General features: G+C 41.3%; 1 protein-coding gene across 1 annotated transcript in view; it reads right to left on the bottom strand.

The window, feature by feature from the left end:
* Khdrbs3 (KH RNA binding domain containing, signal transduction associated 3) overlaps positions 1–24,987 on the bottom strand; it is a 173,575-nt gene that overhangs the window by 51,419 nt on the left and 97,169 nt on the right. Inside the window, exons 5-6 of the mRNA XM_015486511.2 lie at positions 18,488–18,627; positions 12,107–12,302 (exon numbers count right to left, since the gene is read on the bottom strand). Of these exons, the coding sequence (XP_015341997.2) occupies positions 12,107–12,302; positions 18,488–18,627 (336 nt within the window). The remainder of the gene's footprint in view (positions 1–12,106; positions 12,303–18,487; positions 18,628–24,987) is intronic.

Below are 24,987 nucleotides of genomic sequence, written 5' to 3'. Positions count from 1 at the left end.
TATGGCTTTCTATTCTTTTTCTTTTCTTTGTCATAGTGATTTCTTACATGCCTATAATTTTGGATTATTTAAAACTATGCATGAAATTATTTTGAGATCCATGTAGTTGTATTTCACTAGAGTGAATTTATATGTATTTTCTGAGTATCAGATAAATCAACAATTCCAGACTACCCCTCATCCCACACAGAACAGAGAGATGGAGCAGATGAGTGGCTTCCTCTGAGAGTATAGCATTTTGGGTTCCAACCCAAAGCCTAGGGACATCAGCCACTTATACCAAATTTGCTGGACCTTAAAGGTCATTTTTCTTTTCCACTTTCCCGAGCTCTAAATTTCTTTCAAGACTATCTTCAGCTTCTCTGCTACCTTCTTTAGGAATTGAGAGAACCATAGCCACCTTTCTCAATCAGGGTTCAAAAGAGAAACAAGCCTGATGTCCAAAGGCAGCCCTGTGTATAAAATGAGAGTATCTGGTCTACCAGAATAATTCTTTTACTTACAAAGTGATCATTTTGTCAACTTTCTTATTCAAGCATAAAATAAGTCAGAAACAGGTATGAACGTGAAGCTCACAGCTTAAGAGATTTTCACCAACTGAGCATGGCTGGTTACCACCAGGTGTGACTAGCACCAGGATCAAGAATAGACCATTGACAGTCCCCATAGCACTTCTTGCATCTTTCCTGTTAACATCTGCTTCCAAAAGTAAGCACTATCCTGCCAATTGCACTGGTGAGTTCTACTTGCTTTTCAGTTTCATGTAAATGGAACCAGAGTGTCCACTGTTCTGTTGTCAGCTCTCTCTCATTCAACCTTGTTTGTAGGATCCATACATGCTATTACATACAGAAACAACTGCTTTCTCCTCACTGCTTTAAAACTTGCTGTCTGTGATGTTTTATATCCCTTCTACCATTGAAAGACATTTTGCCCACCCCACGCTGACACAAGTGCCCGACACATGTGCAGCTCTGCGAGGCCCTGGGAAAGGGTGTGCTGGCCTGTAAGAGATGGCGGCAGACACTCTGCCCAAGTGCTGTGTGAACTGGTTTTCTTACACAGTGTAGGGAGAGCCTCCTGGGCTTTTCCCCAGCCAAATCCTCTCTTAATACAGATTAAAATCCTCTCTCCAGTACCAGCCCTTCTGTCAGGTGGGGTGTGAATAGTCCCTGATGTCATGCTTTTCACATGCTAACACCTGAGGACCAGTAAGGATTCTCCCTGAAAGACAGAGTTCCACTGGTAAACAAAATTAGATTTCTGGTTTTACTTTTTAAATATTTTTGTTGCATTAGGAATCGAACCCAGGGTCTCACACATGCTAGGTAAGCAATCCACCTCTGAGCTACACCCCAGCATGCAGAATTAGATTGCTGAGCCAATGATAACAAAAATACTCCTTTATTACTTTTATGGGTCAGGTACTATTCTAAGTGCTTTCCATATGTCAATTCATTTAACTTCATAACAACCCCATGAGATAAGCACTGATGTATACCCATTTGTAGACTAGAAACTGAGGCACTGAACAGTAATGCAATTTGATTGAGGTTATACAGCAATTAAAGGCAGGGCAAAGACTTGAAAAGAGTCAGTGTGGCTCTCCAATCTGCCCGTTACCACCAGGAACAGCTTGTCTACATGGAGCAGACTTAGGCCTGTGCTGCAGTGACTTCCGCGGCGTGCCAAGACACACTGCTAGCCAGCGGGTCTTCCACGCTACTGCACAACACAGCGAGGTGCCTGCATCTTACTGCTTCATTTTACTTTGTTCATTTTAAACCACAATAGTCCCTAAGGATCTTTTAAGAGTCCATGTCCTTTTATGTACCTCACACTCCAATCTACCTATAAATAAATAAAAATAAATGTGTAAGGATAAAGATGATAATGTCTCATCAATCATTTACAACTACCAACATTCTCCTGGTTGGCTGCAGTGCAGCAGAGCTTTCCATGGGTGTGCACCTGTGAGTGTCCACGGGTGACATCCCACCAGCCCTTTCTGCCTCAGTGCCACAGTCCTCTCACCTGCTGGGTTCAATGGCACATGTTCTTTGGTCCCTCTAAGTATTCTTTGCAAATAACTCAATTACATGGGTTCTTATCTTGAAGGTTCAGTGGATTCTGCCTCTGTATGGAGACATCTAACACTTGAGTTCTTCTTATACATTGGGCCCTACAGATAAAAAGACACACCCTGTACCATCAATGACTTAAAATCTAAGGGGAAACGATGAGACAAGGAGTAACTACATTGTCTAAGACAAGTACTCTGAAGAAGACATGTACACCTGGATCCAGAAAATGGACCACCCACCTAAAATTGACAGGGGGCTCTTCAGAGGATCCAGAGGAAGAGGGAAGACCATGGCAGGAGACCACATATGTCACCACGTTAGCATAAGAATTATTTTGAGCTGAGGGCAAATGAGAACAAAAAGATCTAAGCAAACCTCTCTGCCCTACCCCATCTGGAAGTTAGACATGAGTCTACAAGTGTCCCTCCTCTCTCTATCAGCAGGGACAAAGGTTGATCACTAAAGACAACTCAGAGCCTTTTGAGCCTGAGATGGCACCAGAGGAATTTACATCACTCTACTCCCACTTATTTGCCTTGCCCCAAGTTGCTGCTCTCAAGACTCAAAGTCCTTCTCTTTTGTCTGGTTGCTTCCTAAAAATGCACTGTTGCTTATTGAAGTGCTATATATAAGCCACCTCTTCAACAGTCGCTCATTTCCTGGGTATTTCCTATGGAGACAAGAAGAAGACATGCTACTGAAGTCGACTGCTCTTCTTTAGTTACACAGGTCCACCCCCCGCCAAGAACGCGGGGCAGGGTGCGGGGGACGATCTTTTCTTCCCTGACTCTGTTCCTCTCCAGACTCTGTTTCACTTGAGGACAGAGACTGAGTTCTATGAACACTACTTAAATGCAAAAGAAAAATGATAAAATCAGGATGCCTGGTTCCTGTAGAAAACCACTAATCTAGAGGTTCTCAAGTGCCCCTGCATGCCCAGGTCTGATTTACCTGATGGATGTGAGCCACTGTCACATTAGCTTAAATGCACCACCACCACCTGGCTAGATGGAAATGGGGAACCTGATCATGAGGGCAGACAGTGTTTCCATGCTGCAGTGACAATGTCATTTTAGAGCCCTGCACTCCCTCCCTACATGAGACACTTTTTGTTGTTGATTTTGCTTAAGGTGAAAGAGGTGTGGGGGGGGGAACACCTTTATACTCACATATTTAAAATATGGAATTATTTCCTACAGTTTATTTGAATTATTCCCCAAATAAGTCAACCATTCAAGAAATTTAGGAAAAGATTGACTCAGGAGGCTCTTGGTAGACATTTCCAGTAAACTACATCCTGATGCTCTTCCCCTTGCTTTTGGTAAAGTGAAAGTAAAAAATTATAAAACCTTCGTCTTTTTTATCTAAAATAAAAAGGTGTCCCTAGGCTTTTCAATTCACATTTAAAATGCATTTTCATAAATAACCTTTTCACAATCTGCACTGTTGTAATTAAATTTCTCACTATGGAAAACAAGATAATTGAAGCAGTTTAGAGATTAGTTAACTGTCAAAAATCATGCCAGTAGTCACTGTACTGGGAAAATCAGCTGGTGGTACAACCCTCATCTTTATAAAAATCCCTGAACTGGTCATATAATTAAAACTTCAGGTGAGCTCTGCCTTTGTAAAAAGAATGAGGAGGATTATGACCTCACTGAGTCTACACAAAACCCACATGAAAGAATAACACACACATTTAAAAACGACACTTGGTTTTCCCTGAAGGCCACCTCCCATGTCCCTTGTTACCAACATTTCGGAGTCACAATGGAGGCAGTGATGGCCCCTGTGTTCCCATAGGCAAAGCTCCCCTGGTGACTCCTCTCACAGTGCCTAGGTATCATGAAGCCAGAAGGCACAGGGAGGTATACCTGCTCCCGGTGCACAAGGCTCAGATCTCTGCTTCTGTCCCCAGTGGTCCGTGACTCTGGGAACCTAGATGAAGTCCATTCTCAAGGGTGTACCGTCCCTTTACGATGAAGCTCTGTCTGCTCCTCATACCAGAGGTGTCTTTAAACTCTTTCCTGGGGCATATCAAGAGCCTAGAAGTCCCAGTGTGGGTCTCTTCTGCCTCCCTGAACCCCTTATCATGACAATAGCCACTCTTACCTGTTTCTATCATTATTAAAATGCTCTCTTTGTTTATTTTATGATGTTCTTCTCAATAACAAGGTTTCTATTTGATTAAAATAGTTTTTAGTATAAAAACCATCCTTTGATTCTCAGTTTCAACAGAAAACACTCAATCCATTACAGAATTTTCAAGTTGGAAAGAACTTCGTCGAATATAACCTGCAGACCTACTAAGCTCAAAAAAACTAAAGCCCCAAAAGGCTAAATAATTTTTGTTAAGAATGTATGAATCTAGATAAGGAACATGGTCACCCTGAAGAGAACCATCAGAAACCATGCACTGTGCCTCTCAGAATGACAGCCTCTTTACTAAGTATACTGTCTCTCATTTATTAGCGCACTACGTGAACCATATTGGTTTGTTAAAACTGGCTTAAAATCTTTGATTTGACTTCACCAGGTGTGTGGGGAACACGATGTAAGAATTAGCTGGCATTGATGAAGCCAACTTAACCATTCTCACACTTATTTCCAAGACACCAGCCCTGCAAAGATAAAAAACCTCCTGCCTGACAGGAGCCCTCAGTCCACTGGAGGTGAAGACGAGCAAGCACAGAGACAGTGACAAGGCTGAGATGGGACGGAACGTGCCCCTGCTTTCCTTATGAGCTATGGGCAGTTGGTGTTTCGGATGAGTCCACAGGAGGACCCAGCAGACCAGTCGCCACACTGAATGTCTGCCTGACTGGAGAGAAGTGAGCGTCAGAAGCAGCTGAGTATCCCCAAACAGGCCAGTTCCTGCAGAATGAACTCCATGTCCTGAATGGCTGTGAGCCTGAAAGCCTCCCCTGGCTGACCTCAGTGACCACCGCAGTGACCCTGCTCTTCTGCCTGCTCTCTGTCTTTGTTCCCAGGGCTGCCTCTTGAAGCCCTCTCCTGGATTCTCTGTAACGCACACTCCAGCGTGTAAGACACAACGCTCGACTTGAAAGTTACCGACACCAGTGCTTATGACTGGAATGAGATAAAAGAACTTGCAGTTGCCTCAGTCATGATGCCAAGGGAACCATTCATATTTTTAGTGAATTAAAGTGAATGAAAGGAATGTAGCTTGTGAAGTTATTATTATTCAATAAATTCTGACAATGTGGAAAGGCACACCCAAACATGTCTAGTCTATGTTAACAGCATAGCTGGCTCACAACCACGGACAAAGTTAAGAGAGGCAATTCAGAGAATTCCAAGAGCACATGGAGAGAGACAAAGTACGGAAGTAAGTCCCGCTCCTGTGTAAGTGCTGAGGGTAGGAGAGGAGTAGAGAGAAAACAGGAGTTCTCCTTGTAGTCATTACTAGCATGCATGTTTGGGTTGTAAAAAAACAGAAAAACTACATTGAAAATGATATCGAAATCACCTTTCAAAACGGGGTGTGTGTGTGTGCTAAAAAGGGCTTGTGTGAGATTCTAGCTGCTGCCTGAAATGTATACTCTGGGCCCCTTCGCCTGTGACCTCAGACACCTGCAGCAACCTAATCACGTATATAAGCACAGGGCACCTAGAGTTTCCAGATTACCGAGGTCACGGGACACTTCCCTTCCTCTCATGCAGTCTTTCTTGACCTTCTTTGGCATCTTGGCCTCTGCTCCTTCTCACCACACAAGGTACCACACTTCCTGCCCTCCTGTGAATGACAACTAGAGCTATCTCGAAGATCCCACCTCTGCAGTTTGAGATTTAACTGACTGACAAGGTTCTTCAGAGACGTGAATACAGCTATGAGGAGAGTGTTGGAGGGACACACATGTACTCTGATTGCACGTCTGTCTGCATGCCGACCCTATAGAATGCACCAAAAACTGTTCCGCTTTAGACATCTATACATGTGTCTTTCTATATAATTCCACCACTGTTTAACTCTGAAAGTACTCTTAGTGAATGCATTCTTGGCTACACTAATTTTCCAGTTATCTAATTATCTGTATATAAGTAATAAATCAACGTCATTTTGGGAAATGGATGCTTCTTGTTCTCAAAGACAGATGAGTTACTGTAATTATGCCCAATTTTTCTAAGTTAAAAGTAGACCACAGGCCCCAGTTTGTCCTTGAATGCTTAAAAAACACATCCATTGTCTATTTTCTTCTTTTGGGGGGAAAAAAAAAAACCTAATCATGCTGAATTACCTCGTTTTCTTACTTTTAGATGACAAGTGCTCACAAGAAGAGGATTTGGTCTTGCAATGGCTAGCCTGCTCTAGTCAAGTGAGTACTGTGGAAGCCAAACATACTCTTAGAACAAGCATCCTGTGGTCAGATACACTTATCTGCCAATTGATGTTCTTCTCCATGACCAGCACTCAGGGAGTCTTTTGTGACAGTGACTGATAGAAAATGACTAGTTCAGATGACATTATGAAGGATCACATATCTCTACCAACTCACTTTGAGAAAAATCAGTTCACCTTCTAGAGGTCCACTGCCTGCGAATGGCCAGACATCTCAGCTGGGCTAAGGAAGCACATGCTTTCAGTGGGTGTTAGCTATTTGCCAAAAAGAAGTAGAACACATCCTGTCAGCCGTGTCTTTCCTGGGCCTAGGCCTGCACGAGGATGCTTTCCACTCCAGGAGGGGTGATGTGAAGAGCAGGATCTTCAGCCCTGATATGCACACTTTCTCACAAAGTAGCACTTGTGCCATGAGTTCAAAGAACAGAATTCCTTCCCCACTTTTCTGTTTTAAATAAGCAACTATGAGATTTATTTTTCATCTTTTATTTTGGAAATAATGGCTTTGGACAGATGTTATATCAATGTTTAAAAGGACAGCAAATGGAGTTGTTAAATATAATTATACCTGTTCTATAGAAGTAAAATTTTTACTACTATGAATGTAGTTCAAGAACCTCTTTTTTGGCAGTGCTAGAGTTAAAATCTAACTCAGAGCCTGCCACAGCTATGCAGAACTAAGCCCCCAGCCTCAAAGACATTATTAAAATTTGCATTTCTGAGTTACAAAGAAATAACAAGCCCTTCTCAGAGACGAGGATACGCTGAAATTTATTGTTTTTCTATGTGATCCTGGGATCAAACTCAGGGCCTTGCACACGCTATGCAAGACAAAATAAATGTAGCTCACCAACTGAGCTACATTTCAGTCCTTTTTCTTCTTAATTTTACTTCTGAGACAGAGTCTTGCTAAGCTGCTCAAGCTGGCCTTTAACTTGTGATCCTCCTGCTACAGCCTCCCAAGTAATTGGGATTATGGGCATGTACTACTGGCTGAAATTCTTAAATAGTGAAAATGTTATTTTTATTTTTGCTGATATGTGTAGTGATAATTCTTTGTTGTTGTTGTTTGTTTTTTAGTCCTAACCCCATACCCTTCTTCTTAATAGTTCTCTCATCTATGTACTTAATTAAGATAGTTTAAGCAGAGAATCATGGTGATCCTCATGAGGAAAATGTAGCAAGTCTCTGTATAAGGCTGTTTACCCTGAGAACATTACTAGTGGGCCAGGAACTGCTCAGAGCTGGTGAGTCAGTTGATGAGGGACTCGAACCAATGCTCTAGAGAACGGGCAAGCGCAGTGACTCGCCACCCAGCCACATGCTGGACTGTGCACAGACACTGGGAGGAAAAGGGACTCGCACAGCAGGCACCTGGCCAGCTCTGCAGCAGCCACGTTAAAGCTCAGAGCTGAGGATGCTCCATCCTTCCTTCCCTCACAAACACCCACTGAAGACCTACATGGTTCAGTGTTCTCTGTGTCCCTTGCAATTCAAGAATTCCTAGCTTAAACAATGTGCTGGACATTGTATTAGCTGCTGCAAATGAAATGGTGATGGTGGGGGAGAAGGCTCCACCCTAACAGAATTTAGAATCTAATTTATGATAAGTCTGGTTCAGTGTAATACTTTCCTAAATTCTTTTTTTTATTGATTAAAAAAATGACAGCAGAATGCATTACAATTCTTATTACACGTATACAGCACAGCTTTTCATATCTCTGGTTGTATATAAAGTATGTTGACACCAATTTGTGTCTTCAGACATGTTCTTTGGATAATGATGTCCACCACATTCCACCATCCTTGCTAATCCCCTGCGGCCTTTCTCTCCCTATCTAGAGTTCACCAATTCCTCCCGTGCTCCCCCTCCCTACCCCACTATGAGTCAGACTCCTTGTATCAGAGAAAATATTTGGCATTTGTTTTTTTGGGATTGGCTAACTTCACTTGGCATTATCTTCTCCAGCGCCATCCATTTCCATGCAAATGCCATGATTTTATTCTCTTTTATTGCCAACCACTTGGTATAGTCACTTCTTTGTGTCATGGGATCCTTTTCTTTTTCTCTTGGTACTGGGGATTGGACCCTGGGGCACTTAACCACTGAGTGCACCCCTATCCCTTTTTATTTTATATTTTGAGACAGGGTCTCATTAAATTGCTGAGGCTGCCCTCAAATTTGTGATCCTCCTGCCTCAGCCTCCTGAGTTGCTGGGATTACAGGTGTGTGCCACCATGCCTGGCTAGATTCCTTGGCTTTCCAAATTGGTATCTTTTTGCATACCCACCCTAGCCACAGAAAACATAGCAACAAAATAAATACTTTTCTAAGTTTTATTCCTGCCCCCCCATCCACCTTCCCAGGTGGCAAAGCTAAGTGTGTTGTGTCAGTACCTCCAGGAGTTCAAACAGTTTAGACCAATGTCTGGAGGTATGCCAGAGACTGAAAAGCCATCTTAGAGGGGCTGGGAGGAAGGAATCCTAACAAAGTTTGGTCAGGAGAGGAAGATGAAGCCAGCAGGGTACGGGGGACAAACAATGTTGCTGAGGGCAGGCAACTGTGAGTGGGGTGAGGGGTCTGTCTACTCCTGACACAAGTTCCTAAGATACAGTGTTCAGCTCTTGAAGCTTTCACAACTGTGCACAGGGGCTTACAAAATGCTAGACTGAATGGTGAAAACCCTTCTTCTTGGATATTAATCTCAAAAAGCGTCCTCAGGAATACCAGACACTACACTGAGTGCGTCAGCGATAATGTTTACCATCAGAACCCCCCGTAACAGAGATTCACCCACGAGTGAGGGCTGTGATAGTGTCTGCCTTCTGTGTCCCATAATGCCACCTAAAGCACACATGGAGAAGCGAACAGCATGGTTTAAAGTGCAGCAAACACTGTCAGTTGTGTGAGCTTGTGAAACTGCCCCTGCTGCATACCAGCCAAATTAAGGTAAGGAGGGGTGATATGGCGTCCTATGTCAAGGGACACCAAGGTGGGGCAGCAAGAATGCTGGCCCTAGGCTGAAATTGCAGTTGCACTGATAATCAGTGCCTAGAAGTGTCAGCTGTGAGTTCAGGACTCAAAACATGAGGATTTCCTTGTTCAGAGCTCTTTGTCTGCTCAGCTCAAGTCCTCTTCTACAGGGCAGCTCCCTGGTAGCAGATGGGAAGGAAAGCACAGCAACTCAGGAGATTATTTTGCAATTCAATTGTTTCAAGGTCTTTCCTATTATTTATCTAAAATAAATAAATAAATAAATGGACAAAGAAACATCAGGCATGGTAGTGCAAGCCTGTCATCCTGACTGTTCAGGAGGCTGGGGCAGGAGGATACAAGTTCACGGCCAACCTGAGCAACTCAGTGGGACCTGCCTTAAAATAAAATGAAAACCTGGGGATGTGGCTCAGTGGTAGAGCATTTGCCTAGTATGCCCAAGTCCCTGAGTGCAGTCCCTATTACTGCAAATAAATGAACAAATATTTAAAAAGATATTTTAAATCAACAGCAAAACCAAATCTTTTGAGTTTCATTTGCTTTTCCTTTCCTGGACAATAAAACTTTGAATTTATTCATTTAATTTATTTATAAACTAAGTGCAGAGGCTAAGACAGAGAATATGAGACATCCAGGAGTCCCCACTGAGTAGAAGGGTCAGTTAATCCATGTAAAGAAGGCAATGCTACTCCTTCTGCAATATGTGAAGTACAAAGCCACATGTTCAATCAAATCACCTCACACCAAATTCATGGCAAAATGTGGCCCAGTCTGGCTTCCAGACACTTCTACTACCGGCTACACTTCTATCTGCTACCAGGAAGTTGCCCTGGGGAAAGAAACAGCCAAGCCAAGGCGGACATAAGATGACAACGGGTCTGCCTGAGGGGCTCGGAGAGCAGCAGCCCTCTATCAAAAGCACTTACTGCTTTTGGAAACTCAAAATCTGGGGAAAAATGTGAAGTATGATTACTGTCAGATAAGAATATTAGGAAGAACATGTTCAACTGTAAGATATAAAAAGAGAAGAGTTAGGGACCACATTCTTCTGCAACTGAATAACAAAATGATGAAACTGTGTATTACAGACATTGTTAAATAAGTCATTGAGCTCTCAGTATGATGTCTGTTAAGTATAAAGAAATAAAAGCTATCCACCCCTGCACTACCAGAAGTTCAGTCTAGGTGTGAGAGAGACATCATGTAATAACCGTCGTAAAGCCCAGTAGGCTAGCTGCTACCACTTTTGAATTTCTCTAGCAACAGCTGGCCTAAGTCTAGAAGGAGAAAGAAGAGACAGTCAGAATAGGAGAATTTTTTTTTTTTTTTAGAGAGAGAGAGAGAGAGAGAGAGAGAGAGAGAGAATATTTTAATATTTATTTTTTAGTTTACGGTGGACACAACATCTTTATTTTTTATTTTTATGTGGTGCTGAGGATCGAACCCAGCGCCCCACGCATGCCAGGCGAGCGCGCTACCACTTGAGCCACATCCCCAGCTCTAGGAGAATTTCTTCCAGGCTGAGCAGGCAGCATGAGCCAGTTCTGGAGGCCTAGGAGGACAGCATGTTTGGGGAATTATAATACCTTCAGTATGTGCAAGACAAATTGGTTACAAATAAAGCTCAAGAGGTTGTTGGAGGCCAGGGAATTACCAAAACTTTCTGGAAACCACGCAAAAGGTGCGAAGGATCTAGGAAGAGACCTACAAAGAGTCAGAAGGGAGACTCTGCCAGGTCTTGCCTGTTACTATCACAGCTTGGTTCTCAGTGACCCCAGTTCTCAGCGTCTCCCTTCAATATCTTCAATTTACCAATACCAGCCATGCAGCCAGTTTCTGTTTTCCATGTATGTATGAGAAACTAGGATGCTACAATAAGAATCCCAAGGGGTCTATATTCTCTAAGAATTCCTATTAGGCATGGTGGCTCATGTTTGTAATCCCAGCTCCTGGGGAGGCTGAGGCAAGATTGCAAGTTAGAGGCCAGCCCAGACAACTCAACAAGACCCTGTCTCAAAATAAAAAATAAAAAAGGGTGGGGATGTGGCTCCTTGGTTACGTGAACCTGAGTTTAATCCCCAGTACCAAAAAGAGTCTTTTCTGTTTCCTTGCTTTTCATGGATCTATTTTTTCATGGTTATATTTTTTTTTCCTCTTATGTTAAGGCTATGAACTACAGTAAAGAATTAACAGATAAATAAGTTAAAAAAATGATTTGCATCAATTTTAAAAATAGGGAATTTTTGTTTTCTTCATGGAAAACAACGAGTCTCTACCTAGCAGACACCTAAGGGAGACTGAGGGCAGGACCATTGCAGAGTCTTTGGGCAATATTCTTTCTAATGACTGACCCGCTCAGAGGCACATTCATGGTGGAATAGGAAGGCCTGTTACCCTGAACTTAGGGCTGAGGACCCCTCTGCTGGACACAAGTGCTGCAGCTCCCACACTCAGTTCCTTCCCAGGCTCAGGATGAGGCACAGGCCAGGCTGTGTCTGTGTCTCTAGTACCAGGGGCCTACTCAGCCTCCATGAATGTTTGCTGCACTAAGGCACAGTATTCAAGAACTAAATAAGGTGAGGGTCTCCACTTTGCTACGCCATCCAGAGCTATGTCTAGACCGAGTCATCCTGACCAACAAAGCTGTCATTTAACACTGCCACTCACATACTCTCCGTAGGTCTCTTGTGTCGGGGGTGGTGGTGGAGGTCTGTACCCAGTGGGGGGCACCCCTCTTGCTCTGGGAGTGAGAAGGCCTCTTCCCCGATTCACTGGCCCCCGGGTAGACAGCACTCCTCTGGGAGCTGGAGTGCCACGGGGCACACCAACACCAACTGGCCGGGCGGTGACTCCTCCTCTTCCCCTGCAAATGAGAGGTCAGATTAGCAGCACTTGTTATATTTTCTGAGAGTCTATTCTTCACATATGTTCATAGATGAAACAAATTACCGTTCTATATTTCCATAAAAGGTAAAAAGGAAATCATAGAAAAGAGCCAAAACAAATAAGAAGCAAATATCCACCAAAAGGAAATCCAGCTACTTGGGCAATCCAGCACAACATGGTCACATCAAAGAGATGGAGACACAGACTCCGGTTCATAGAAAGAGCAGGCCACTGTGACCTCTGGGGAAGCCATGACTTCAGTTTGATGTCATGCCACGACCCAAATGTCACTCTAACACGAGGTAAGCCTCACCTTGCTTATCTCTGGACAAGGAAACTGAGATTTTCAAACTGCCTGAAAACAGGTAGCAGAGCCAGGGGCCAAGATATATGCCACAGTTACACCAGGGAGAACACAAACCAACCCGTGGTTTCTAAGGGAGAAACAGGAGGGAGCATCCCTGAGGGTGCAAAATCACCTGGTGCCAACCACCACACAAGCAGGAGAGCACAGGGCAGCACGGCCTCCAGGGGAAGCGTGTGACACTGCCCAGCGGCTGCACCGAGGGCACTCCATCCCGTCTGCGTGCTGGAGCGGGGAAGGAGTCGGGAGGCACTGCCAGGGCACACAGTGGGCAAAAAAGCCTCCTGATGGCCTCTACTGAGGCAGAAGTTCAGTGCTCTTATTTGGAACTCAAGTGAGAAGGTTTCACTAGAGACTTGTGTTACTTCTCACTGTGGGATTTGATTTTCAATTGTTTACACCCTGTATCAGAAAGACATCCTAAAGTGAACAGTGGGACCACTCGTGAAGACTGCATGCAGTAAAAACATCCCACCACGAAATTCCCAAGCAGTGACATCTACGTGAACACTCCCACAAAGCCCAACCCAGGCAATTCAGTCATAAACAGAACAAGAACTGCACTAAGGAAAGAATATTTTAAATGGTCAACACTTGATCAGAAAGCATACAGAAAAGTGCTACTGTATTTTCTCATCCACTAAGTGATTATCACATGCCAGGTCTGAGGGACACAATGGCTTTTGCAGATTAACATTTTAATAAGGAATAACCCAAGTGAACAAATAGGGCAATTCAGTTTGGAAAATGCTACAAAGTGACTGAGACAGGGTGCTGAGATGGCTACCTCAGAAGACCACCACAGCCTTCTTTAACAAGGGAACACGGTGCTGAGAAGGGAGCCAGACCACTGACAAGCAAGCCTGCCAGGGAGAAGGAGGAGAGCCCAAAGACGTGGGAAGAGTGAGCAGGGCCTGTTTACGGGACAGGAGGAGGCCAGCGTGGCCGGAGGGAGCAAGGAGAGTAAAAAGGTGGAATGAGACACAGGGAGTGACAAGAGTGGCCAGAACATTCAAGTACATACCAGAAAACGTGAATTTTCTCATAGCTGGAACATGAGGACATTTTAAATTGCCCTCATATTTTAAGTGAGGACAAGATATAATCAAATTTAATATTAAATGGTCATTATGACTGTGAATAGAAAACAGAGGACTAGTGTAGGTTAGATTGGGAAGGATGGCAAAGGTGATTACAGAAAAATAAAATTGAGGTTTATTTTACATGTAAAATCAAAATGACTTAATGAGGAAGTGGATATGAAGAACTTTATTGAAAATAATATTTTAAAAGTCTGGTGCAGGGGTGCAAACCCATAATCCCAGCAACTTGGCAGGCTGAGACAGGAGGATTGCAAGTTCAAGGCCAGCCTCAGCAACTTAGCAAGGCCCTAAGCAACTTGGCAATCCTGTCTCAAAATAAAAAAATAAAAACAGCAGGGGATACATCTCAGTGGTAAAGTCCAGTACTTCCCCCACCTTCAGCAATATTAAGTCATAGGGAGACTCCTTTATGAGTATCTCCAGAAGATTCTTCATACATCTCAGGATTAGAAAGTGCTAGGCTTTGATGGTATATGTTGTTATTTGTTTCTGTATTGTCAATGTTTTTGACATTTAGGTACCATGAACTCTGTACCCAGCTTTGGCCACAGGAAATACGAAGTATAAACTAAAGACCAATCCACAAATTCTACAGAATGTTACAACACGTACTAACCTTTCCCGAGGAGTCTATGCGATTTTCCACCCTAATTTCAACATCAACTTATTTTATTTTCTTATTCTATAGGATGGACCACATTTTTGCAAGTTACACACGTGATTTCCTCTGCATCATAGTTGGTATTAACATGTGTCATAATGGAAACATAACAACAGTGCCAGAATCAAAGCTCCACAGGAAAAGTGGTGGGAGAATGGAGGGAGGAAAAGTATTTCCCTCCAGGCGAAAAACACAAGGGAAGGATCACACCCAGGGGAGCAGGTTGGATTGTGGAACCAGAGGGCCTCGCTTGGAGGCTGTCTCTGTCAATCACAAGCTGTGTGACCTCTGGCAAACAACTGACCTCTCTGGCCTCCCTTTCCTTGTCTGGCCTCCCATACCATCTCAAAGATCATCATGAGGCCTAATGAGTTAACACCTCTGAAGTGCTTAGAAAAATGCATAACCCATAGCAGGTACTCTGCGCTTGCTAAGGTAAGTTCCAGGTCGGGCAGAAAAGGTAAGTAGGATTTAAACACTTGAGAGGAGCAGAGGGAAGAAAAACAATTGCTGACAAAAGAAATCAGGAAAACAGAGACCTGCGAGGGTGCAGCACAAGCTGCCGAGGCAGAGCTTAGAGCCCAGAGTGGGCTGGAGGCACAGGAAACAGGGCAAAATAATCAACAAAGAGTGACTTGGAGACAGATTTTGAGAAAAAAAATACACAGGGGCTTTAAATGTCCCTTTTAAGAAAATAAACTTTTAAAACAGGGAATTTAAAATGTTTGGAACCAAGGAAGACCAGAATCAAATGGAAACACAGAGTGTGTCCTGAGGGTGCCCAGCGCACAAGCCACGTGGTTTCTTAAGTACACGCACCCCTTTAAGGCCAGCTCTACCCACCAGCACCCCATGAACTGAAAACCAGGGTCTGAGACGTGAATGTGAAACGAGTCTCATCAGGAATTTTAGCAGCTTTAAACACAAGCAAGGTAAGGCCACGATCAAGGAAATGGTTTCCCACGTGGGCAGGTGAAAGGCGTTTCTCCAGGCTTACATTCCAAAATGAAAAAAGCGCTTGTGGCGTCAGCTCTTGATATTTTCAACTTGACAGAAAGTGACAACTAAGTTAGGACCTGTCTTCAGGCACAGTGGTTGCCTGAGCAGTGGCACTGACACACTCTACGGCGACTCTGGTGAGGATACCATTCTGCATTTGCATTTTGAAAAAGGAATGGACAAAAACAACCTAAGTGAGACAAGTAACACTGGTTGTTTTTATTGTATATGTATATAAATAGAGATATGTAAATATTGAAACAGATTATTTTTAATTTTAATTTTTTTGGTACTTGAGCTTGAACTCAGGGACACTTTAGGCTGCTGAGCTACATCGTCAACCCTTTTTGTTCCTTTATTTTGAGAGAGTCTCTCACCAAGTTGCTGAGGATCTCACTAAGTTGCCCAATTGCACCTCAAACTTGAGATCCTCCTGCCTCAGTCTCCCAAATTGCTGGGTAACAGCTGTGCACCGCTGTGCCTGGCCACAGAACATTTTTATATACTACTTACTTAAACAAGCTATACATCATGAAAATGAAAGCTTCTATACATACCCACAGATATAGAAACATCTACCCATCTACATACAGTCACATCACTTAATGACAGATGCATTCTGAGGAATTCATGTGTAGAGGGTTGTGTCACTGTCTACACACTGAAGAGTGCACTCACACGAACCTAGATGGTAGGACCTACAACAAACCTCCGTGTAGAACTGGCAATGCAATAAGGTTGTTTAGATCAGCACTGCCACAGACAGATGAGCAGTGAGTCACATTATCCTGTTACCATGGCTACTACATTGATAGCTCCAGGCATTTTCCAGCTGCATTACAGTCTAATGGGATCACCATTGTAAATGTGGTCAGTCACTGACTGAGGAGTTCTATGCTGAGACTGTATCTCTGTACCTACCTACCTACCTGCCCACCTTCCTATGTCAGTAAAAAGAAAAGAATGCTGGCATTGTGTAAGTGTCAAGTCTGGAAGGCTGTCTCTCTTTGTATGCATCTACATGTATTTTCTGTTCTCTTTTGAGAAGATTTGAATACGATGAATGATGTGAGTCTGACTACCTCGCAGGGTTGCAGAGACAGTTGCTTGGCAGGGCGTTATGTGTGTGCCACACCAAAAGGGAAAGCTCCTAGCCATGAGCACAAACCACATGCTCCACACATGGACAAACAAGCAAAGTCAGTGCCAGAGGGAAGGTACAAGTCTTCAGACGTTGAGAATGTTTAAATATATTATTTGACACGTTATGTATTTTGGGAAAACGTGCGAGCTTCCATCATAACAAAGTTGAGACTAAGGAGTCAAACCTGTACGCTAAATGATGTCAGGCAATTAACCACTACGTGATCCCAATCCTGGTGACCTGCACAGCTTACCTGAATCAGAAAAAGGGGCCTTGCAGCTGAGAGAAGGATCTTGAGACGGAGGTCCCCCTGCATTATCCTGCCTTGGACTACCCTATACAACCACATGAACCCTATAAAGTCAGCAGAGGGAGGTCAGGAAAGAGAAGGCAGTGTGAAGAAGTGGGAGGGGTCACTGTGATGGGGCCACGATCCAGGCATGCTGGGCTCACCAGACACTGAAGGAGCAAGAAAAGAACTTGCCCTCAGAGCCTCCAGAGGGAACACAGCCCTGCCAACATCCTGCCTCTGAACAAATGATAACTGGTTTTAGTCATGTGGCTTTCATAGCTACAAGAGAATATATTTTTGTATTTTTTATTTTCAGCCACCAAATTTGTGGTAATTTGTCATAGCAGCTAGCAGCAAAATAATGTAGTACATAAGTAATTTCTTATGATTTCAGGTAAATTTAATGTTGGAAGAAATAGAAATTAAAGAGGCAATTAGGGTTTGCCGAGTACCTACGTGTACCTTTCCATGAAATCATCAATTAAACCTCTTTTTGACACAGAAACCCCACAGGCTCAAGGCCTATTGCTGACTTGATATCATAGCAGAACACACCTGCTCTGACATTGCTCCAGCTGGCAACTCTCAATAGAGGAAGGAACTTCTCGTTCTCCCAGAGGAACTTGGAGATTTATAAGAACAATATATTTAATAGTTTTATTCAAACTTCTATCTGAAAAAAAATCTATATAGTCACATGATTAAAAGAAAACTCTATTTCTTTATTCCACTGATTGCTTTCAGAACAAAAATGGGAAAACTAAAAATAATTTCCAAATAAAATTGAGAAAGTCATATCAAATTTTTGATTCTCTTTGAAACATTTCCTCATAGAAGTAATCATAGCTGGGTATAGTGGCATATACCTGTAATCCTAGCATCTTGGGAGTGAGGCTAGAAGATTACAAATTCAAGGCCACCCTCAGCAACTTAGTGGGGCCTTAAGCAACTTAACAAGACCCTGTCTCAAAATTTAAAAATAAAAAGGAGTAAGGAGGCTGGGGATGTGATTGAGTGGCTAAGTGACCCTGGGTTCAATCCCTGGTACCAAAACAAACAAACAAACAAATGTAATCACAAAACAAAGACAGAAATAACAAACAAACAAGCAATCAATCAATGTGTGCCTGGACCAGCCCAAGGATTTCTCACATGCTACAGCACTTGTAAAGAGCAAACTGACAACAGACCTTAGGACACCCACTAGATGCTGGACGTGTCAGAGCACTGGAGGTGTGGCCAAGAACTAGGCTCCGGAAGGGGGAAGAATCAGGGCAAGGCACAAGGAGCCATGGCTCCAATCTGCATATCGATGATATTACTTACACATCAAAAAACTGTCATTTTAAAGAATGAACCTTAGAGTGGGTAATAATTTGCCTGAAGTGATCAGGTGGTAAGTGATAAAGTGATAACAGTTAAGCCTAGGAATATCTCCCTCCAAGGTGAATTCCCTACTTGTGACTTTCAAAGTCTGAACAGTGGCTTCCTACAGATATACTGATAGAGGGGTTTCTGGCTACTAAGATAAGACACGTTGAAACTGTTGCCATGGCACGCAAACCTTAAGGAAAAGTAAGCCAATTAATAAACACCTACCTGGTAATTGCTGGGGCTGGCACACCTCTTGTCCGTAGGGTGGGTTTCCCCCTAACCACTGGGACATCTGCATTTTCTGAACCACCATTCAAATATGTTAATTCCTGGAGCTGGGCTTGTCTGATTTCATCATTGTAGTCCTACACAGGAAAGAGAAGACAGCATAATCTGTGTCATGTTAAAAATTCTAAAGTATTTAGTGCAAATAGTAAAAAATATCAATAAAAAAGATTGGGAAAATAGTTAAATTCACAGAACAAGATATGAATTTCTTAAAATTAAAACATATTAATGAATTTCTCTAAGAAGGGAAAAGAGAAAAAAACAGTAATTTTCCCCAAGCTAAAATTTCCTGCAATCAACCATCTTTCCTTTCCCTCGGCATGGTTTCCAGGTGAAATGCCTAGGATAAGGTGAAAGCACCAAAAGCACTGTCTGGTGGCTCTGCTCCTTACAGCTCAACTCCGCTAGTGGTCACTGAGCATCTGAGGCGCCTCAGGGACAGGAAAACAAAGAGGAGTCAGCCACTGTCCTACAGCCAAGGAACTCACTCCAGCAAAGGAGAAAGACACACCCAACATGGCAGCTTCTCTGGTGCACATTCCTTTGTACATTTCCCCTGGGATGGTGCAGGAGCTGCAGGAGAGTCGGCATTTTGAAAATGTGACACATAATCTTATTCCTGAAAACCTGCACTTTGATTTCACCTTACATGACTATCAAATGGTCAATTTGGAAACGATAGGAGTCAGCCTTGATTCCTCCCTCTTCCTGACCGCCCTCACTCCACACAATAACCAACAGTAACATGTACAAATATGTCAAATTGTCTCTCGTGTTTTACAGTAAAGGAAGTCCAGGGCCAAAAGTTGAAAAAGAAAACTCACTGAAGGCAGCTGTTGCTAGAAGAGTGGGCTCTCTACAAGAGGTGTTATCTCAGATGAGTGAGGACTAAGCCAGAAGGGCCACAGCAGAGGACAAAATGATTAAAGACTCAAGCAACATTAAATACAGGAAATCAAAAGAGTGTTGTGAGTACTATTTGGATGAAATATGAAAACACTAAAGGGAAAGGGAGAGCAGACACAAAATCATATGAAGCTTTAAGTCGATTTAGAGGCAACTTAGAACGTTCAGAAGGGTACTGAGAAGTCCTTAATGACTTTAAGGAGGTAAGTTGCATATTTAGGTTTGTAAACTGTAAAGATTAATCTAGTATTAGTGAGTACAAATAACATAGGATTGAAAGCACAGTGGATAAAACACTGTGCCCACAGACGAAGCATGCACTTAAGTGCAAATGGAATAGTTCCAAAGACAAACTCTAAGCCAGGACATCTCATAGGCCTCAATAATTTTCAAAGGTCTAAAATCATTCAAAGTATATTTTCTGCTGATATGGAATAAATTAGAATCCACTGAATAAAGAAATTTGGGGAATTCACAAATATGAAGAAATTAAAGAATGTAATTTTAAAAAAGATCCAACAATATGTTGGCTTCAAGAGATTCATCTCACAGGAAAAGACATCCACAGACTGAAAGTGAAAGGGTGGGAAAAAAATTTACCACTAACAATAAGCAGGGATTTCCATCCTCGTAAAGAACTTAATTAAAAGTAACTTAATAATCATTAGATCAAACTAGAAATGAAAAGAAAAATTAGAAAATATTCTGAGACAAATACTAATGAAAACGGAGCATATTAAGACATATAAGGGTATCTAAAGCAGTACTATGAAGGAAATTTATAGCTTTAAATGATTATGTTAAAAATACAAGATTTCAAATCAATAACCTAAGCTTTCACCTTTACTAAATATGAAATAAAAACAAACACAAAATAAGACAAAATAATAAAAATTAGAGCAGAATAAACAAAAAATAAGAGCAAAATCAACAAACTCAAAAGTTGACTAACTTTACAAGATTAATAAAATGATAAACTTTTAGCTATAGTAACCAACAATAAAAGACGACTCAGGTTTCTGCAATGAGAAATGAAAATGGGGTATCACCTGAACATCAGGAGTGACAAGGGGAAGCCAGACGTGGTGGCAGACACCTGTAATCCCAACAAGGGGGGAGGCTGAGGCAGGAGGATCAAAGTTCAAGGACACCTCAGCAATTCAGAGAGACCCTCAGCAATAAACAAAAACTACAAACGTTTATCAATATAGATGATAAAGTTATCAAAAAATACAAAGCCAAATCCAGTAAAAAAAATTATATAAAAGAACCAAGTTAATTTATCCCAGAAGTGCAAAGTTCACTGAACATTTGAAAATCAGTTAATGTAAGTTCACAAAAATAAGAACAAAACCACATCATCTCAACAGATAGAGAAGACAACTGTAAGAAAAGTCCATCACTCTTTAATGTTAAAAACACTCAAATAGGAAAACCCACAGTTAAAATCATACTTAAAAAGCAAAGGATGAAAAATTTCATCATAAGGTCAGGAGAAAGACCAAGAGGACTTCTCTTACCATTTTACTTGAGGTTCTGGCCAGAACAATTATGCAACAAAAACAAACAGCATTCAGACTGGAAAGGAGAAACTAAAAAATACTCTGTTCAGAAATGGCTTAAATCTGTATACAGAAAATACTAAGGAATAACACACACACACACACACACACACACACACACACACTCAATTAACAGAGCTAGCTAATTAATGAGTTTTAGCAAGGCTACAGAATACAAGATCAATATATGAAAATAACTTCCATGTCTTTAGATCAGCAATGAATAATCAAAAAATAGAAATTAGAAAAACAATTCCATTTACAATAACATCAAAATAACACACTTGGGAGTAAACAAATAAAAGATGTGTACATTGAAAACTATAAAACACTATTAAAACAAACTTCAAAAGATATAAATAAATGGAATGATAGCCAATGCTTCTAGATAGAAAGACTCAGGGTTGTTACAATGACCATTTTTTTCTAAACTGATCTTTCCAATCAAGGAAATAATACCAGCTGACTACTTACAAAAATGAAAAAGTTGAGTAAAATTATGAGAACAGAAATAGCAAGAACAATCTTTAAAATAAAAAGCAAAATTGTATAAATGGATGTTTTCCTATTGCAAGACTTAACTACAAAGCTACAAGCAATAAAAACTGTGAGGTGGTGGTACAGACATAAGCATCAATGGAATGGAAATGCAAGTTCATACATAAGTTGCAGTGAACTAATTTTCAAGTAGTCTCTTTTACAAATGATGTTGTAGCGAATTGATATCCAAATCAAAAGTAAATAAATAAATAAAGTGGGATAGGACCCTTCCTTTAACATCATATGTAAAAATTAGACCAAAATGGGTCAGATACCTAAAGGTGAGGGCTAAAATTATAGAATTGTTAGATGCAAACACAAGAAGTACATTTTCTCAGTAGACAGCAAAAGTGTGTTAAGAAACTGAATGACAAGGAGATAATACAAAGTCACAGGAAGTGAGTACAGCATTCACATTCCCTCACTCATCCATATGTATAGAATTTACTAATAATAAAGCCACTAGTAACATCAGAAGTTGTAGTTCTGGGGAAAGGTGAAGTTTGAATCCATTTCAGTGGAATAAAGAGTAAGTACAAATCACAGCACAGAGAAGAAGTTCCTCCTAAGTAGCATGGCTATAAAAAGAAAAGTAAGGTTCAGAGCTTGCAGGGAGGAAGGGAGAATTTCAAGACAGAAGAAATATAAGGATATTTGTGCATGAACAGAAGGTTCAGAGGAGAGAGTTTCCTGAATTATTTATAATTTAGAATTAAAAATCTGAAAAATATTTAGTAAAATTATAACAAAAACACACTGATCTCCATTACTATTCAAAAGTCCAATGTAAAAAAAAATGTGAAACTTGTAGAAGGCATTATGAAATAAGAAAACTAATAGGAACATCAATCAAAAGGGAGGTTGAAATCTAATACTTGCAAAAGCAAATGACAACTAATTCAAGTTATTTTGATTAGCATAAAGAGTTTAGGATTGGGGGGGTCTATAATTTACTGTAAACAGAAACTCTTTCCCGGCCTCAGAAGTCCTCTGAATCTTTTGATTGTAATTTTAACTTCTCTATCAGAAGCCCATTAATATGTTCCTAATGATACTAAAATAGCTAAAGATTAATAAATTATTTGCAAATCACATAAACAAAATGTAGATATTTGAGCTAGGTATTTGTGCAGTTAAAAATCGTTGAGAAATTTGATACTTGGTCACATGTAGCTAAATACAGATAGGAAAAAAGGATATGGCTGAGGCCCTGTCCCAAAACACAGTAAAAAATTTAACAGTAAAAACGAAGCACTGCTTTAAGTAAGGCTGAGGTCACTATAATGGTGTCATTGTTATTATGATTTTCTTGGTCTTAGAAATAATGCTTTTAAATTAATAGAGAAACCAAATCATGCATGATGGCTTACAGGCTAATTTCCCCGTTGAAAAACAAAACCATTATAACATCAACATTTTCTTCAACTGTAAAGAGCAAAGGTACCACAATTCTTATATATATATACACACACACATACACACACACACACACACACACACACGTCGGATTTTCCTCCTCAGTGAATTTACAATCTACTTAACTGTATGTTAATGTGGAGACTGGAAAAAAAGTTTTTAAATTAAATCATTAAAAGTAACTTATTGAAATTCAGTGGGTTCTCTGTTAAGCCTTTACATTTCAGATACATTTTCCAAAATATGACAGTACTTAAGGTTAATGTAGGGATCACTGTTTACATTATAATCCATAAGAGACAATGGGAACATTTATAATTTGGAGGTGTAGCTGAATAATGAAATGTGCATTATGATACTACGTAAATATTAAAAAGAATTAAATAAAACTTCTTATGTTCATAAGGACAAAAGTTGAACACTACATAAGTCTAAAATGTACAGGTAAAGACTGGACATGGGACTTCTGGAAAAGTGGGAGCTCAGCACAGCCTCCCTGCAAACACCAATAATAGTTAAGAGTGGTGGCATATCCCGTAATCCCACTGGCTCAGGGGTCCTAGGCAGAAGGATGGCAAATTCAAAGCCAGCCTCAGCAACTTAGTGAGGCCCTAAGCAACTCAGTGAGACCCTGCCTCTAAATAAAACATTAAAAATAAAAAAAGTGGCTGGAGATGTGGTTCAGTGATTAAGTGCCCATGGGTTCAACCCCCAGTAGCAAAACAACAAAAAAGGAATAACAAAAACTGACAGAATTGTGGGGAAAAAAAACCAGAGTCTGGAACCTCATGGAAGGTATACAACCAACTGAAAAGAAATAATATAATAATATATTCATGAAAAACAGCTAACATGAAGGTAACAAGAGGAAGAGCCTATGGCATTCCTGCCTGGGCATTCATCCCTAGAAGGGTGGTGCATTAGTTCCCCAAGGGTGGGTAAAGCCATGAAAATGCAAAGCTTTGCTATAGGAGGCACTTAATTTAGAATAAACGTCTAGCATCACTGTTAATAAATTGACAATTCACAGTTGTTTTATCAATTTTAGTAGCAAATAAACAAGGAAGACCAGCAAATCAGGCAGCCTAATGTTGTCTTTGGCTTATGAGTCAGAAATGTGAGGATCAGGAAGTAAGACAGCTATGGAGGGCCTTGGTCAGCTCTCCACACACCCTGGCCTGAAGGTCAGTGTGTGCACAGGCTGAGATACCACGGGAATCCAGCACGAAGTAAAAGCCAGGGCAGACATGAAAACGGACTACTGTGGAGGCATGACCCCTTCTACAAGGCTAGGGAAGCCTCTGACACAAAGTTTTAAGCACAACCACTGAGAGATCACTGGCTGACCACTAAGCAATATAGACACTCCTGACAGAATAGGCTTAAAAATACGTGCAGAAAGAAAAAGGATTACAAGAGACAGAGACACAGAATTAGTTCAACTAAAAAAAAAAAAAAAATGGTACTGGGGATTTAATCCAGTAGTGCTTTACCACTGAGCTACATTGCCAACCCTTTTGGTCGATTCTGAGGCAGGGTCTCACTCTCTAAGTTACTAAGGGTCTTACTTGTGGCTGAGGCTGGCCTTGAACTTGTGATTCTCCTTTCCCAGTCTCTTAAATAACTGGGATTACAGGCATGGACCACCACACCTTGGTCCAACTAAATTATTAAAGAAATGGAACACAAAATAGAAGCAATAACAAGCTCTGGGACCAATCCACAAAATTACAGCTTTCTTATATTTGATAAAGGGGCTAAAAGCATGCAATGGAGGAAGAATAGCATCTTCAACAAATAGTGCTGGGAAAACTGGAAATCCATATGCAACAAAATGAAACTGAATCCCTTTCTCTCGCCATGCACAAAAGTTAACTCAAAATGGATCAAAGAGCTTGATATCAAATCAGAGACTCTGCGTCTGATAGAAGAAAAAGTTGGCTCCGATCTACATATTGTGGGGTCGGGCTCCAAATTCCTTAATAGGACGCCCATAGCACAAGAGTTAATAAC

The sequence above is a fragment of the Marmota marmota genome, unplaced genomic scaffold, assembly GCF_001458135.2.
Source record: "Marmota marmota marmota unplaced genomic scaffold, marMar, whole genome shotgun sequence".
NCBI classification, from domain to species: Eukaryota; Metazoa; Chordata; class Mammalia; order Rodentia; family Sciuridae; genus Marmota; species Marmota marmota.
The sequence above is the reverse complement of the archived record's forward strand: the minus strand, read 5'-3'. Positions and strand labels throughout refer to the sequence as shown.